Raw genomic sequence first — 14162 nt, forward strand, 5'->3', positions numbered from 1 at the left:
ATCAAATCGACCATGGACAGCGCAGGGCTCTACGAAGTGATTCCTCGCGCCGCAGCACCAGAGAAGGGAATGGGACTAGGCACGCCTGTGGAAGCTCAAGGAAATAGCTAACTCTGCAAGTTCTCACAGTTCAGGAACACCACTGCGGGAACACCTGCCGCGTAGGCTCAAACATCCTTTACACCTTCCTCTTCCGCGCCCGCTTCCATTATGTCTTTCAGCACCACGTTCGCCTCGCGGATGCTGCACCGATAGCGGCTGGGATTACGCTAGTACCCAGTCGGATGTTCCACCTGTTCGAGCCCTGTGAACCGGTCGAGTAGGGACTATACGTCTGCCATGTGATTTTGATCGTAGGCCAGGGCTCCGTGCGCGAAAGCATAGTCGGTCGTGTACATGCCGGCATCGAGCACGTCCGAGAGCGTGGGCATCTTGTCTAGCCACTCGCCCTCCTTGCTATGGTTCTCGGCGAGTATCCTTCTCTGGTTCGCGGTTAAGGTCACGTCCTCGGATGGAATGACCGCCGGGTTGAGAGGACCTGCCGGCACGTCTGGTCCGCCCACGTCACAGATAATCACTCTGGGCTGGGCTGTACTGTTGAGTCGCCGAAAGAATGTAGATGTGAACTCAGGACCCTGCGAAATATCAACCGCGGATCTACATGCCACGACTCGAGAGCACGAACCTGAAACGAACACTCTCGGTACCGCGCTAGGTAGCAGATCGGCGTGCCTTCGGCCACTGCGGGCATCGAGTGCAAACAGTGCGGAGGCCGGCCTAGACGCACAAAATTGGACCGCTCGTCAGGGGACCACATGTACCGGCAGTAGAGAAATTCGAAGTGGTGAGTTCTGGGCAGAATTACGAGTAGTCCAGACATTCGCTCCGCGCACTGCATCATAATCTCGCTCCAGAAGCGACGGAAGCTGTTCTGTGCAGCCTTTGCGTGCAGTGCGCGCCCGGAAGACCCCGCGGGTTCGTCGAGCGGCGACCCTGGTTCCGCTTCTGCACTAGCATCCTCTTCGGTGTGATCCGGCGTTATATCTTCTTCGTCCACCGCGCTATGGTCGTTCTGGCGTGCCGCAAAGTCTTGGTCGCGAAGCGGTCTCGGTTTCAACACTCGCGGGCACGGATAACGAGCGATGATGTCGCGGACACGGCGCACCCATTCCAAATCGTCGTCCATGTCTATCAAGAAGTTCCTTAGGCCGTCGAAGCTGCCGCGGTTGTGCGTGCTAGTATACAACACATCTGGTAGCTCGCACTCGGGAACGAAGAACAGCACGCGCCGCGCTGGCAGTCCGGAATACTCGAACTAGTAGAAGAGGAAGTCGAACCTTTCGAACGCGTTGAAATAATATCGTCTTCGGGGAGGCTGTCGAATTGTCAGCAAGCGTGCCGACGACGAATCTATCGATCACGCGAACGGGGAACACACCTCGCCACGGGCGACGAAGACGTCCGTAAATGTTGTATGCGGCGAGCGCAGATCTGTGTCGACCTTGTGCTGGATGATTATACCGTCGAACTAGAAGTCGCCCAGACGAGGCTGCAAACCGACAAAATCAAACCTCATAAGTCCGGTGTGCGATACTGCCCGCTAGATGTGCATAGCTTGCGTGTAAGCCGTGAATTGCGGAGTCCCCTCGGTAGGCGTTATCCATCTGCGAAGAAACGGGTCAGCAGGCGAGCGTCGGGCGTCAGATCCTAGCGCTAACCTTGTCTGTGCTGTAAGGGCGGGTTGCCATTGCGGAAAGTCGACCTTAGTCCAGGGATTCTGGTATATCCCATAGCCGAGAGCACAGTTGCGGATGCGTTCTAGAGCAGCAGGCAACAGCGCGCGCGGCATACGATACGGCGATGATGTTGGATCGACCCCTCCATAAGCGCTTGGGGGATGCCATATGCTGTGCGTGGCATAGAGCTCGAATATCTTCCTGGATTTATCCTCGAGCAATCGTTCTGCAGAGGCACTGTCGGCGTACTGGCTATAATTGGGCACGACATCGATATATACAGGATCGCCAGCAGCGACGCAGATGTAGAATGCAGCGAGGGCATACTGGAGAGGAAAGGTAAAGTAGCGTTGTCGGCCGGCCTCCGCGGCGACTGTGCTCTTGACATCGAACAAGACAACCTTGTGACCTCGCCCAGGAGGACGCTCGACAAAGGTCGCCCACCTCTCGGCATAGCTGTCAGTCTCTGGATACCTAGTACTGCAGTCGAGCCCACCATCGGCAGCACCAAATTCGAATGCGCGAATCATAAACGGGCTCTGAAGGAGCACGGAGAAAATGTCCCCCTCCCACAGCGCCGATAAGTTGTGCGGGGTTATGCACTCCAGCACAGAGAGTAGATCCGACATTCTTCATAACCGTAGGTGCGGGCGGTGTTGATCTTCTGTTCTACAAACAAGGCGACAAGTCGGCTCGTTTGCGTAGTAGCCACAACGATTAGACAAGCCTCATGTCCCTTTCCGCTCTCTTCGAGGTTGCGTTACCGAGTCCTAGTCCGAATCCGTGCGAGAACAGTCGAGACGTTTGCCTAAGACATCGATAAGACATAGCATCATTGCGGCGCAGGTATGGTGGTTCTCTTTAGCGAGGAGATATCATCTCTTTTTTGCACTCAAAAGAGAGCATAGCAGAAGAAATAATGGTGGTCGGATCATTTTTGGTCGAGATATGGCGTGGTGGAGTGAAAGTACCCGGTATATCGGCACCCCAACGTTCTCAGACAAACTCAGCGTTCTCTACTCCATTGTGGGCGATTCTAGCTTTACGTTTTGACCTTTAAGAGGTGCGAGACCTTCAGGGTGCCCTTCGGGGTCAATATCACCCCGGGTGTGAAGTCTCTCAATTTCACTATCCGCCACCCTTGACCCTGTGAGACGGCCCAAGACTCGCCTGGTAGCAACATTAGAATGACCTATCGATTCTTTGCATTATACCTGTATCTTCTCCGTTCAAAAAGCTAGCACTTCTGCCCTGTTAATGGCAAGATCCAACCCCATCTATTGTTTGCTACGAGGCGCCATTACAATAACACTTTCGATTACGAGCGAAGAAGGGCAACAGTGTTGTGCAAACATCAAACACCGCCTTTGAAATTCGATCTGCCATGCTCCTCGCCCAGCCTGCATATTTGCCTTTACTGACCATCCTTCTGGCTTTGTGCAGCCATGATCATGTGCAAAGCCCTCTCATAAGCCCACATAGTCACTGCACTAGACGGCGCCGCCTTCACCAGACTCACGGTCAGCCCTCTGTAAAGACCAATGGCGCCCTCTTTCCTCAGGATCATCCTAATTGTGTTGATGACACCCCTATCATAGACTGGCACTCTGCCTCCAACATACTTGCTTCGACTTGGCCCTTGCACCTGCAATCTTTTCCTCACAGTATCCAGTGGAAAAACTGCACTCTTGCTGAGCACACTCGCCATCACCCCAGCCACTGCATCGCCAGAGCCAAAAGGCAGCTGTACAGCTGCAAGAGGCGGCTTGAGACCCTCATAGAGAGCAAAGAAGAGTCCCATATATGGCACGACCTGACCAACGCCAGCATTCAAGCCTTTGAAGAACCCAGCATATCCTTCATAGCGCACAATGTCGCGCACACTCCCAAGCAGCCCATCATAGACTCTCTCGGTGCCCTGTGCAGCAAATCGAGTTCGCAGCAGGTCCAAAGGATATGTAGTGGTCGTGGCCGCAGTCCCAGCAACAGCACCACTGATGAAGCTCTTCGCAGAACCGGGAATGGCCACGCCTGATTGCTCTGCCACCTTATCCAAGAATTGTGATGTACTCCGGTATGTCAAGAACTGCACAGCGCCATAACTTAGGTAAAGTCCCTCAGCTGGAATGTTGCCCTTCCAGAACCCCGTGATGCCTTCATGCTTCCAAATGTCGCGAACTACAATCGCAACTCCCGTGGGCGTCTGTTTTCGAAATGGCTGAGACAGCGGATCGGCGAGAGAGTGGTAATGCAGCTGCAGCCTAATCTTTACTACATCGAGAGGTGCAATGCAGAAGCGTGAGATCAAGCCTGCTACGGCGCCGGCGAGGACGACTTGGATCCGCGTTCCCTGTGCCATGTGAGCTTCTACACCAAAAGCTGGAAACCTGCCATCTTACCTCATCGCGGAGATGTTCTGCCGTCGACATCCATGTGTTTTCAATGTGCTCGATGGAGCATGTGGATTGAAGGAGGACAATGCTGACAGCTCGGCTATGCGCGCTTGGAAAGCCCGTGCGTTTGAGCCGCCTGAACCTCTCCCGCTCTGCTCGACCAATGCCCTTCCTGCCGACAAGCTACCACCATGACGTTGCCACTGTTCCGCCAGCTTGTGCGGACACAACGGCCATCCGTCTCAATATGTTGGCTATCCAGTGCGGGTCTTCGCGGCTTCAGCACAGCTCCACGCATTCGCCAAGAACATGAAACTAACTCGGCGAAGCAATCGAGAGGACGAAATGGGAACATAGTCAGGACAGTAATATCAGGTCCGCCTGATCCCGCTGAGAACCGACCGTCGATCGAATATGAGAAAAGACAGCCAAAAAGGAAGGATCAAGGTTGTATTCAGGATCGCCCAGACGAACCCCAAGGCATCAAGATATCCCTCGATGGCGAAGACGTACATCTGGTGCCCGTGGCACTCAGAGACTTGTGTGCTTGTCCACAGTGCGTTGACACTTCTACAAAGCAGAAGCTGTTCTACACACCAGATATTCCAAGCACTCTTGAAGCTAAAACGGTCGATCAGGATTCGAACAGCTTGAAAATCACTTGGACGAACGATGTCCCTGGTTACGACGATCAACATGTCACAGAGATCCCCACCGATTTCTTGCGTAGGATCCTCACAAACGGGAAACCTGAAGTTGACCCTCCTGTTATTCCACGATCATTGTGGGACGCTGCCACTTTCGCGAAGGACACGAAGGACTTTGCATACGATGCGTACATGTCTGATGATACCGTTTTGCTGAAAGCCGTCAAACAGCTTCATAGCCATGGCCTGCTATTTTTGACCGACGTACCCGAGGACGAAGAGTCTGTTGTCCGCCTAGCTGAGCGTATAGGTCCGCTGAAGACCACATTCTACGGCAAAACATGGGACGTCCGCTCAGTGCCAGATGCAAAGAACGTCGCCTACACTGCCCAGAACCTCGGCTTCCACATGGATCTCATGTACATGGAGCAGCCACCACACCTCCAACTTCTCCATTGCATCCGCTCCTCCTCCTCAGGCGGCGCCAGTCTCTTCTCCGACAGTTTCAAAGCCGTGCAAGAACTCGCAGAAAAGGACTACAATAGTTTCGACAGTCTGACGAATCTTGATGTACAATTCCACTATGACCATCCTGGCGACAACTACTATCATCAAAGTCGCACAGTCATTGAACAGCAGCCCTTTCGTGGCCGAGGCAAAACTTTCTTGAACAGTTGGGCTGCCGCGCTCCGCAAACGCGATCTCCAACCGAACGTCACCTGGTTGCAGGAATTGGACCTGATGGATTTTGTCTCCTCTGTAGCCTGGTCGCCACCGTTTCAAGGACCATTCCGCATCAGACCCGATCCTAGGAAAAATGGTGACGCACCACCGCCCGCAGTCTCAGCGAAAATTTACGCGGAGCATGTGCGGAAGTGGCACCAGGCTGCGTCACAATTCAATGCGTTAATTCATCGGGAAAGCCACATCCACGAACGGTTGATGAAGCCGGGCGAATGTGTTATTTTTGATAACCGGAGAGTTTTGCATGCACGGCGGGCGTTTGATGTCGGAGATGTGGGCAAGGAGAGGTGGTTGAAGGGAGGTTATATTGATAAGGATCCTTATTTGAGTAAGCTGAGGATTTTGCAGCAGAAATATGATGTTTAAGCAGAGGTCTGAGGGAATGTTCCCCAGATGAAAGGGCGCTAGAGCGGGAAATGTTGTACATAGCTGCTCTGGTGGAACAACAGGAGCACGGGAGGCTGAGGCATGTGCGAAGTACAGTGAAAAGGACGAGAATTGTGCTCATCGTGAGCATTACCACGCACGGCGAGGCATGGAGTATAAATCCTGAATGTACAATTCAAATGATCTAAATACACGCTACATTTGCGCTCTTGGTCCCTGATATCCAAGAAGTAAGCAATGTATAGCTATCTTACCGTTGAATAATATACTGCACTGCAGTGTTTCGTTGCTGCCATCACCGCGCGTAATCATGCCCCTACGCTCTAAACAACTTCAATATTGTCGTATCAAATCTGATATGTCTCTATGTGTCAAATGTTTTGCGGACTCACCACCTGATTTGAACATTCGAAACGACGGAATTCACATCCCGCTCCGCAACTGAATTTAGACGGTGTTCTGGATGTTTCATTCAGAAAATTAAATCCATGCAGCGGAAGCCGTAGCGACACCACCCTACTGCCGGAAGGCAAAACAGAAACCAGAATTGAGACTTCGTACTCCTCTCTTAACTGTGAGGAACTCGAGTGCTCTTTCGATCCTCGTGTTTCTGCCTTGTGCAGCGTAGCACAGGCGCCCTGTCTCGACAAGCGAAGCTGCCGCGGGACCAGGTTCGTGAGAGAGGTCGTAAAGTGAGCGTATCGCCCAGTTTCCATTTTGCTGTCCGCAGCTAGACCACCCTTGCTGAGCATTACGACGGTACCTGAATCGTAGATCTGATCCGTCGCAAATATTGACTGTCCAAACACACTGATCGTCAATGTTCCTATTATGTACACGCTTTCGTCTGTTGATCATAATCTATGTCGCATGAACGCTACAATATGTCTGCCATCCAAACGGCTATAGTGTACTCAAAAATATGCTGATCAAGGCTTATTTCTTCAGATCCTGATTCAGCTCCTCATTGCCCTTCTCTTCTATTATCGGATGCGTGGTACCATTGCCATTGATTTGCTTCGCAGCTGACTTTCCTCTTGTTCTCTCGAAGAAAGTGCTGACTTCGCTGGACCAGTCATCGTCATCAACCTCATCTTGCGCACCCTCTTTCTCTGCGATTCGTCGCGCCATGGCTGCCTCCCAGTCGGCACGCATCTCCTCCACTCGCTGCTTGTAGTCTTCCTCAGCATCGTAATACTTGCCCGCGCCCCACATGCGCTCCCATAAGGACAAGTGTTGAGGGTGAATGGCAACTCCGTGATATTCGTTCTCGCGGCCAGCACGAATGAAAGCCCAGCGTCTTTCTTGCTCCTTCAGGTCGAGGCCAGTGGTGTCTGGCAGGAAGATCCAGGTAATAAGCGCACCTGCGAGACCGAACCAAGGGACAACGTAGAACCGTGTTGGCACATCAATGTAGTTGTAGAGGATAGCTGCAGTGAGTGCTCCCAGCTTGCCAACTGCTGCACTAAAGCCATGAGCAGACGCGCGGACCGGGGTTGGGAAAACCTCAGCTGCAACCAAGAAGGTGACGGAGTTAGGCCCGAATTGGTTGAAGAATGACGACAAAAAGTACATTGCCATGAAGGCGTGAACTCCAGCGCCTTTGGCGTAATACTCATAGTCGAATGCTGGGATGATGAAGCAGATGAAGTCGCCCGCAAAACCGACGATCTGCATCCACTTGCGGCCATAGTTCTTGTTGTCGATCAGGAAAGAAGCGAGGTAGTAGCCGACAAGAGAGACTCCAATGTTGAGCAGATTCCACAACCAGTTGGTCATGACGGAAGTTGTTTGTCCTGACAAGGTTGCAATGAACTCGGCCTGGAAGAGCTTGTTGCCGTAGAAGAAGACATCGTTGGCATACCAGGCGGCGGCAGTTGCAAACACACGACCTCCGAAGTAGGTGAAAGTGTAGCCGAGAGATTTGACATCGTAACCAGTGACAGAGCCCTTCTTCTTTGCTTGCTGGAGAACCTTTGACGCGGATCTCATCTTGTAGGTACGGTAATACACGAGCCAGAGCGTGCCAACGGCAGGAATCGCGAACGAAACGCGGTAGGTCCATTGTACGAGCGTCTTGTTGTATGGAGCTCCACTTTTGCCGCCGTGGAAGATGAGCAAGAGCAGGATCAAAATGACTTGGTTGAACCATTGGCCCCATCCTTGCATCAAGAAGGCAGATGTGACCTTGCGTCCACGATGAAGACGGTCATCCCGCGTAGAGATCTTGCCAGCTCCCACGGCATTCTCCATTCCAGAAGTTGCCGTCATCGGGTATTCTCCTCCCACACCGATACCGTAGAAGAAGAGCGACCAGACGTAGCAGATGACCCAGCCATTGAGTGTAGTTCCCCAAGAGGCTGTCAACATGATGAGACCGAGAAACATGATGACTGCATCCTGGATGAGACCCCATCGGCGACCGATCCAGTCACCCAGAACACCGACCAGGATCTGGCCTACGATAATTCCAACGATCTCCAGATAGTCGACAGACTGCACCCATGTCTTTGTGCATACGGTGTTGCTCTTCCAGCAGTCAGGAAAGGCGGCCTGAAAGAGGGGTTTGACATTTCCGATGGAAAAGAGGACGTATCTGTTCGATTGATTAGTTTGAAAGCAGAACTGAACAAATGGTACAACTCACCCTTCCAGGAGAAGACCCATGCCGGGGATCACCATGTTCCTAAAGTAGTAACCAACAGGACTCAGAGGATCGGCCTTCATCATGCGGCCGATACTTTGCAATTCACTTTTGGCCTCTGCGGAATCGACCTTGTTGACGAACTTGAGCCGTTGACCGATCTTCATGTCGGCCCAGTAAGTGCCGTTCTCGTCATAGCTGTCGTCGGGAAGGAGGAGAGATCGAAACACTTCTGACTCGTTGGCCTTCATGTCTCCCAGGTCGGCAGTCGCGACGTGCTGGCCGCCCATGTTGGGCCCATGGGGTGCGGCAATGCCGTAGTCCCGCATTGATGAGTCGCCCATGGCTGGCGATATGGCAGAGGCTTGGCGTTAAGAGGCGTTAACAGAGAGCAGCTGTCTTGTGGCCGAGGACAAGCTTCTATAAGTATGTTAAGCTTTGCGCCTGGGCGCCGTCCCGTGCTTGTGGGCGATGGACTGGGCGCTGTGCCCGGCAGCGTGGGATTCGAGAAGGATTCGAGGTGAGGATGGCAGGCACGTTGCAGTGCTGTCAGCTCTGTATGGCTGCGCCGGTGGTGCTCGGAAGCAACGGCAGGACAGGCTGAGTGGTGTGTTGGGTGGCACTGGTCTCGGAGGGATGCTGGGCTGGCGCGCAGAGATGGGCTCGAGGGAAGGCGCGACGGTCGACACTCGGCAGTCGCCAAATGAAGGGCCAGCGCCGGAGCAAAGATGAGGCAAGAGCGCAGTGGGCGACGAGGAGCGGGTGACGGTGTTGATGAGCAGCGCGCACTTGGCACCGATGGACTTCGCCGGTTGAGAGTGAACTCTATTCCCGCAGCCGGAGTCCACTTCGCAGCGGAGGCGTGGGACGGTGGCAGCGTGCAGTAGCAGTCGCAGTGGGCGTGAAATTTCTTCGCTGCCCGCAGTGGCACTGGTCGCTCTTCAGCACAGCGGAGTGTCCACTGCAAGGTCTGCGCGTGCCGATGGCCGAGCGCCGCCAGGGAAGACTGGCGCTCGTCCATCCAAGCTCGCCCAGCATCAGCGAACCGGGCGTGGCATCTGGAAACAAGCAGCCGCCGCGGCGTGGCATTGCAGGGGCACAGCTCGTGTCTGATGCCGCGCACATGGCCGCGCCGCCGCATCATCGTCGTCGGCAGCGCAGCAGACATCGCCGACAACGTGCTGATCACAGAGAGAGACATGTCTTTAGATGAAGTCTGGCTAGCCAATCAGAGCTTCCAATGCGCCCACGTTCTGGAGGACTGGACAGAAGACGTCTGTGGGCGGCAGTGTCCGCCCCGAAAAAGCGGCCTTCCTCCACTTCTCGTGTGGACACCAGCTCCAGTTTCTGCCCTCAATCCTCGGACCCTGACGAGATCTCATTTATCACGTTTTCATCATATCAAATTTGACGCATCTCGCCGATGCTTCGTGCATGCCACAGCGGTGCTCAGAGCTCTGCTGTATGGACGTGGATCTTGGATGGTCGTCTCGCCCTCGCGAACAAGCAGTGGCCAGACCAAGCTTTGCGCCCGCTGTCTTGGCGTACGCCTCTTTCCTCGAGTCTAGAGCTTGGGTAAGCTTGGGTTCAGCATTGCTGGACGACATGCCAGTAACTGGCGAGCTGCTAGATGCATCTCCGGGTGCCCGTCAAGGCTGAAAAGCATTGATTCCACGTGCTCTCTTCTCACAGTCTGTGAACACGAGGAAAGAGTATGCAATGCGCCGCCTCGATTGGCCACATGAGACGATATTCACTTCTCCCGAACGTCTCCCGCTAGCTGACGGCAACAGGGCCTCATTAGCAATGTCCCAGAAGGGCATGAACCCACGCCATCGCTGGCAGGGCTGCGGCAACAAGCTTTTGCGGTTGTTCATATTTCCCGAAATAGGTATGCCCGGCGTCTTCACCATAGCCGCATTTGTCACGAGTAGCTTGCAAAAAGACTTCTTGCTAGACATATGCTGCATGCGTACGGCATCGCCCAATTACGAAGATGAAGTGCAGCGTGCGTTCCAAACGGTGAGAGTAGGGCACAAAACGCCCGGATTTTTGATATATCGAACATGCGAATGGCAATGTATCACGCACATGACGTTCAAGTATCAAAAGTGAGCCTATGGCATCGGATACTCCAGAGAGCAGACTCATCTGAAACGACGAAAACATTGTCGAACAGGAAGCCATCAACACGCGGTGAGGTAGAAGAGTAAATAAATCTGCGGCACGATGGTAGCCAGTCCCTTTGTGTCGCTCAGGTACAACGAAATTGACCCTGATCTGGATGAAACATGCGTGACGTGGAAGTGCCGATCCATCACCACATTTCTCACAACCTGAAACGCGAATAGTGAAATTCATCAACTGGTCTTTCGCCTTTCATTGTCATCATCGACTGTATGTTCTCTGTGGTATCTATACGCTAGGGAAAGACACGATGCAAGTCATTACCATCCCATGGGCAGCCAGCCCTGATGCGCCGTGCCCAAAATTCTCAAATGTACTCGGTTGCCTCCTGAATTAGGCCTCCACGCTTTCAACTCAATGGTGACTGTAAGTTACAAAGTGCTTTTGTTCCATCGTCATGCAGCGGTTCCTCTATGCGAGGAAAGCGACAACGGCACCGAAGAGAGCGGCGACACCACCGCTGACCTGGAGTGCGCTGGCGGCACCAGTGGCAGTGGCTAGAGAGGAGGTTGAAGCACCGCCGCCAACAGCACCGGCCTCTGTTGACGAAGCGCCGACAACGGATGTGACGGTCGCGGCCGAGGTGGCAGTGAGGAGCGTGCTGTTTCCGCCGGCGACAGGGTATGGAGCGCTCTCGACTGGTGGAGTGTATGCAGCTGGAGTGGTGGCCACGACAGGAGTGGTAGCTTCGACGGAGGTGGCTGGGACTGGGACAATGACCGAAGAAGACGAGCCGTAGCCAGCTGGAGCAGAAGACTCGACGGGAGCAGCCTCCGAAGAGTAAGCTGGTGGTGCTGGGGCCTCAGATGTGGCGGCGACTGGGGTGGTCTCTGCGGATGGAGTGTCGTAGCCAGCTGGGGCGGTGGCCTCGGCGCTGCTCACTGCTGGAGTGTAGGCAACTGGGGCAGTAGGAGCTCTGGATAATGGTCAGTACATCGGCGCGGTCGAAGCACAGGTTAGGTGGTGAGTCTCACTGAATCTGACCATCTGCGATCTGCGAAACCACGTAGCCGCTTGGCTGGGTGTCGTCGTTGAAGTTGCTTCCATCGTCGACCGATGCGAAGGTGGTGCCAGCGGCGGCGAGAACGGCGATGACGGAGTAACGCATTTTGATGTTGTTGAGTTGTTGGTGATTAAGTGATTAAGTTGTCGGTGAGAAGTGGTGTATTGGAGAGAAAGCTGGTGCTTATAGCGACTGTGAGTGTGCAAATGCAGCGAACGAAGGATGAGAGATGTAAGTGAAGGTGGTTGTCGTTGGAATGGAAGAGTCGTGCTTTTGTGCGTGGCTAGCAGCAGCATGTTCGAGACGTGCGACGCCAGGAGAACGGCTAGCTTGAAACAAAGTGGGTCATTGTGGCGCTCCGGCATCATGTTCGCGTAGCCGCGACTCTGCCGTGCTTTCAGGAACAGGAAAACATCGACGCTTTTTGGCTTTCCGCGACGACTCTCAAGCACCTGCAAGCTTCTCTTGCATTCTCTGATCGTCAGCGATCGCGCCCTGTCGCGTCGCAACGCGTACGCATTCCAGCGCTTTCTGAACGGCGCTCGCCAGTCTGCTCCGGCGCACAAGTGAAAGCCTCTCGTCGTAAGGCGATCGGTTGGCGTCCGGCGTGGAGGAGTGGGCCGGATCTATGCTTAGCCCACAGGGGTTGCGTATAGTAACCCACAACCCAAGAACTTGATTCGAGGCCTCTCGCCTGCCACGCAATGCCGTCCCAACGTTGGATGATTCGCGACCGGCCTTGTAGCCTGCTGTGGCACGTTGAACGGGATAGAAGAGCACGAATCACAGGTAACCTTACCGCATAGCAGCATCTTCGCTCCCGATGGCGCATTGTATTCCGGCAGCACAGCGCTGATCCCCTCAGCAACCATTGTAGTCGCAGGGCTTCATGTCGCTCGCCAAGATGCCGTACTTTGGCCAATATGTCGCAAATTGAGGCCTGGTGCGAGCTAAAGTGCGTTGTGATTTCGGACTGTGCTCATCAGACGTGTCCAAGGCGCACCAAGCGAAGATCTCTTCCACGAAGGTCAATCAATTTCTCTCGCGATCATGGCGAGACTGAGGAGTGCCACGGAGAGGCTTCTGAAGGTGTCGTTTGCACTTATCGAAGACATGATTATTGTACTCTTCCATGATTGCGCAGCGGCTTTGTCGAAGATGTCCAGTCAGTAAAGCTCCCACGCCGCCTTTACGCATCTGTGGCCGGGAGTCGCGGAATGGTCGTGGTGAGATGAGCGCCAAATATCGAGCATCGACGAGAGGTCTCAGAATAGCTGAAGCCGAATGGCAAGCAGCATAATACTGGTGGCTGTGGATCTTGGTTACCACGGCGAGACGCAGCCTTCAGGAGCCTGCGGTGCCTGCGTCTGCCGTGTCTCGTCGCGTGAGTGGCACCTTCCCTGACAGCCCACATCCCGCTGCACGGCATTGCGCGTACTGTGGTGATTGTATACAAACATGCCCATTCTCCACATTCGTTCGAAGTCGTGGCTCCATCAACACGTCGCACAGCTGGCGTGGCAGGCGCGTACACGCGCGGCGCTGGTCCGACCTGGGCAGCGGCTTCGTTCGGCGCGGAGACACTGCCATCGGAGCTCTTCGGCGGCCATGGCGACTTGGTGGGCGTATTCCTTTTCCAGGCCTCTTGGATCGGAACACCTTCTGCGGAGGATGAGTGCTGTTCAAGAAGTGCAGTCGCTCCCTCAGACAACGTTGGCGTGAATACGAGATGACGGGCCACTCCTTCCCGAGACACTTGTGGCTGCCTGGCCTCGGCTCAGCATCCTCGCAGCGCAAGCACGAACGTATACCACTGACAACACGTAGCACCGATAACCACGCCGCACCCATTTCGAAGGCCGGACACACGGTATTATCGCATTTCAGCGTGGGTACTACGACTGCCATAATGTCTGTCGCATCCACGGATGTCCAGGCTTCTTACAATGGCAAGAATGCTACATGCGATAGAAGGCATGAGCATGAAGGAGATGCTACCGGACATACCACCTTGCAATCGGCCAACGAGTACAACGTATAGACCGGAAATCACACGCTTCGCGACCATTTCTTCCGTTCACGAGTTCTAACACATTGCTCGCGTCCCTCCCATTCGAAGGAATTCGAAGGTGATGCAGAACACGCCTTCAGCATTTTGCGACTAGGGCCATCTTCGCTCCGAAATGCCGAGCTCTCCATGAAGGCTCGTATGAAGAGGGTAACTATCGTCATGTGTGCCCTGATGATCTGCCTTTGGAGCCTGCAACATGAGAACGGCTCCACATCATGGCCTTTCATCCCGCAATCCCCGCATGGCCCTCCGCATTCGACGGATAGCACTAACAGCGAGCCTGGTCATCACTGCACCGAATATCGTGTATGGCCTATAAATGTGCCCATCTTGTAAGAATGTCGAAACCA

General features: G+C 54.1%; 6 protein-coding genes across 6 annotated transcripts; 1 reads left to right on the forward strand and 5 right to left on the reverse strand.

Moving 5' to 3' along the window:
- Positions 1 to 326: 326 nt before the first annotated feature.
- Positions 327 to 751, reverse strand: CKM354_000350600 (uncharacterized protein; the record flags this gene model as incomplete). The annotated part of the gene is made up of 2 exons (XM_044798706.1): positions 327 to 635; positions 686 to 751. 2 exons carry the CDS (start codon positions 749 to 751, stop codon positions 327 to 329), a joined length of 375 nt encoding a protein of 124 aa, XP_044654641.1.
- An 849-nt stretch (positions 752 to 1600) lies between these two features.
- CKM354_000350700 (uncharacterized protein) lies at positions 1601 to 2365 on the reverse strand (the record flags this gene model as incomplete). Its single annotated transcript, XM_044798707.1, has 1 exon — positions 1601 to 2365. One exon carries the CDS (start codon positions 2363 to 2365, stop codon positions 1601 to 1603), a length of 765 nt encoding a protein of 254 aa, XP_044654642.1.
- A 785-nt stretch (positions 2366 to 3150) lies between these two features.
- Positions 3151 to 4165, reverse strand: CKM354_000350800 (thiamine transporter TPC1; the record flags this gene model as incomplete). The annotated part of the gene is made up of 2 exons (XM_044798708.1): positions 3151 to 4086; positions 4136 to 4165. 2 exons carry the CDS (start codon positions 4163 to 4165, stop codon positions 3151 to 3153), a joined length of 966 nt encoding a protein of 321 aa, XP_044654643.1.
- A 155-nt stretch (positions 4166 to 4320) lies between these two features.
- Positions 4321 to 5886, forward strand: CKM354_000350900 (uncharacterized protein; the record flags this gene model as incomplete). The annotated part of the gene is made up of 1 exon (XM_044798709.1): positions 4321 to 5886. The coding sequence occupies one exon, from the start codon at positions 4321 to 4323 to the stop codon at positions 5884 to 5886; it is 1566 nt and encodes a 521-aa protein (XP_044654644.1).
- Positions 5887 to 6843: 957 nt separating this feature from the next.
- CKM354_000351000 (uncharacterized protein) lies at positions 6844 to 8895 on the reverse strand (the record flags this gene model as incomplete). The annotated part of the gene is made up of 2 exons (XM_044798710.1): positions 6844 to 8503; positions 8555 to 8895. The coding sequence occupies 2 exons, from the start codon at positions 8893 to 8895 to the stop codon at positions 6844 to 6846; spliced, it is 2001 nt and encodes a 666-aa protein (XP_044654645.1).
- Positions 8896 to 11149: 2254 nt separating this feature from the next.
- Positions 11150 to 11846, reverse strand: CKM354_000351100 (uncharacterized protein; the record flags this gene model as incomplete). Its single annotated transcript, XM_044798711.1, has 2 exons — positions 11150 to 11654; positions 11713 to 11846. 2 exons carry the CDS (start codon positions 11844 to 11846, stop codon positions 11150 to 11152), a joined length of 639 nt encoding a protein of 212 aa, XP_044654646.1.
- Between the last annotated feature and the right edge of the window lie 2316 nt (positions 11847 to 14162).

This window comes from Cercospora kikuchii (assembly GCF_019650295.1).
Source record: "Cercospora kikuchii DNA, contig_00002, whole genome shotgun sequence".
NCBI lineage: Eukaryota > Fungi > Ascomycota > Dothideomycetes > Mycosphaerellales > Mycosphaerellaceae > Cercospora > Cercospora kikuchii.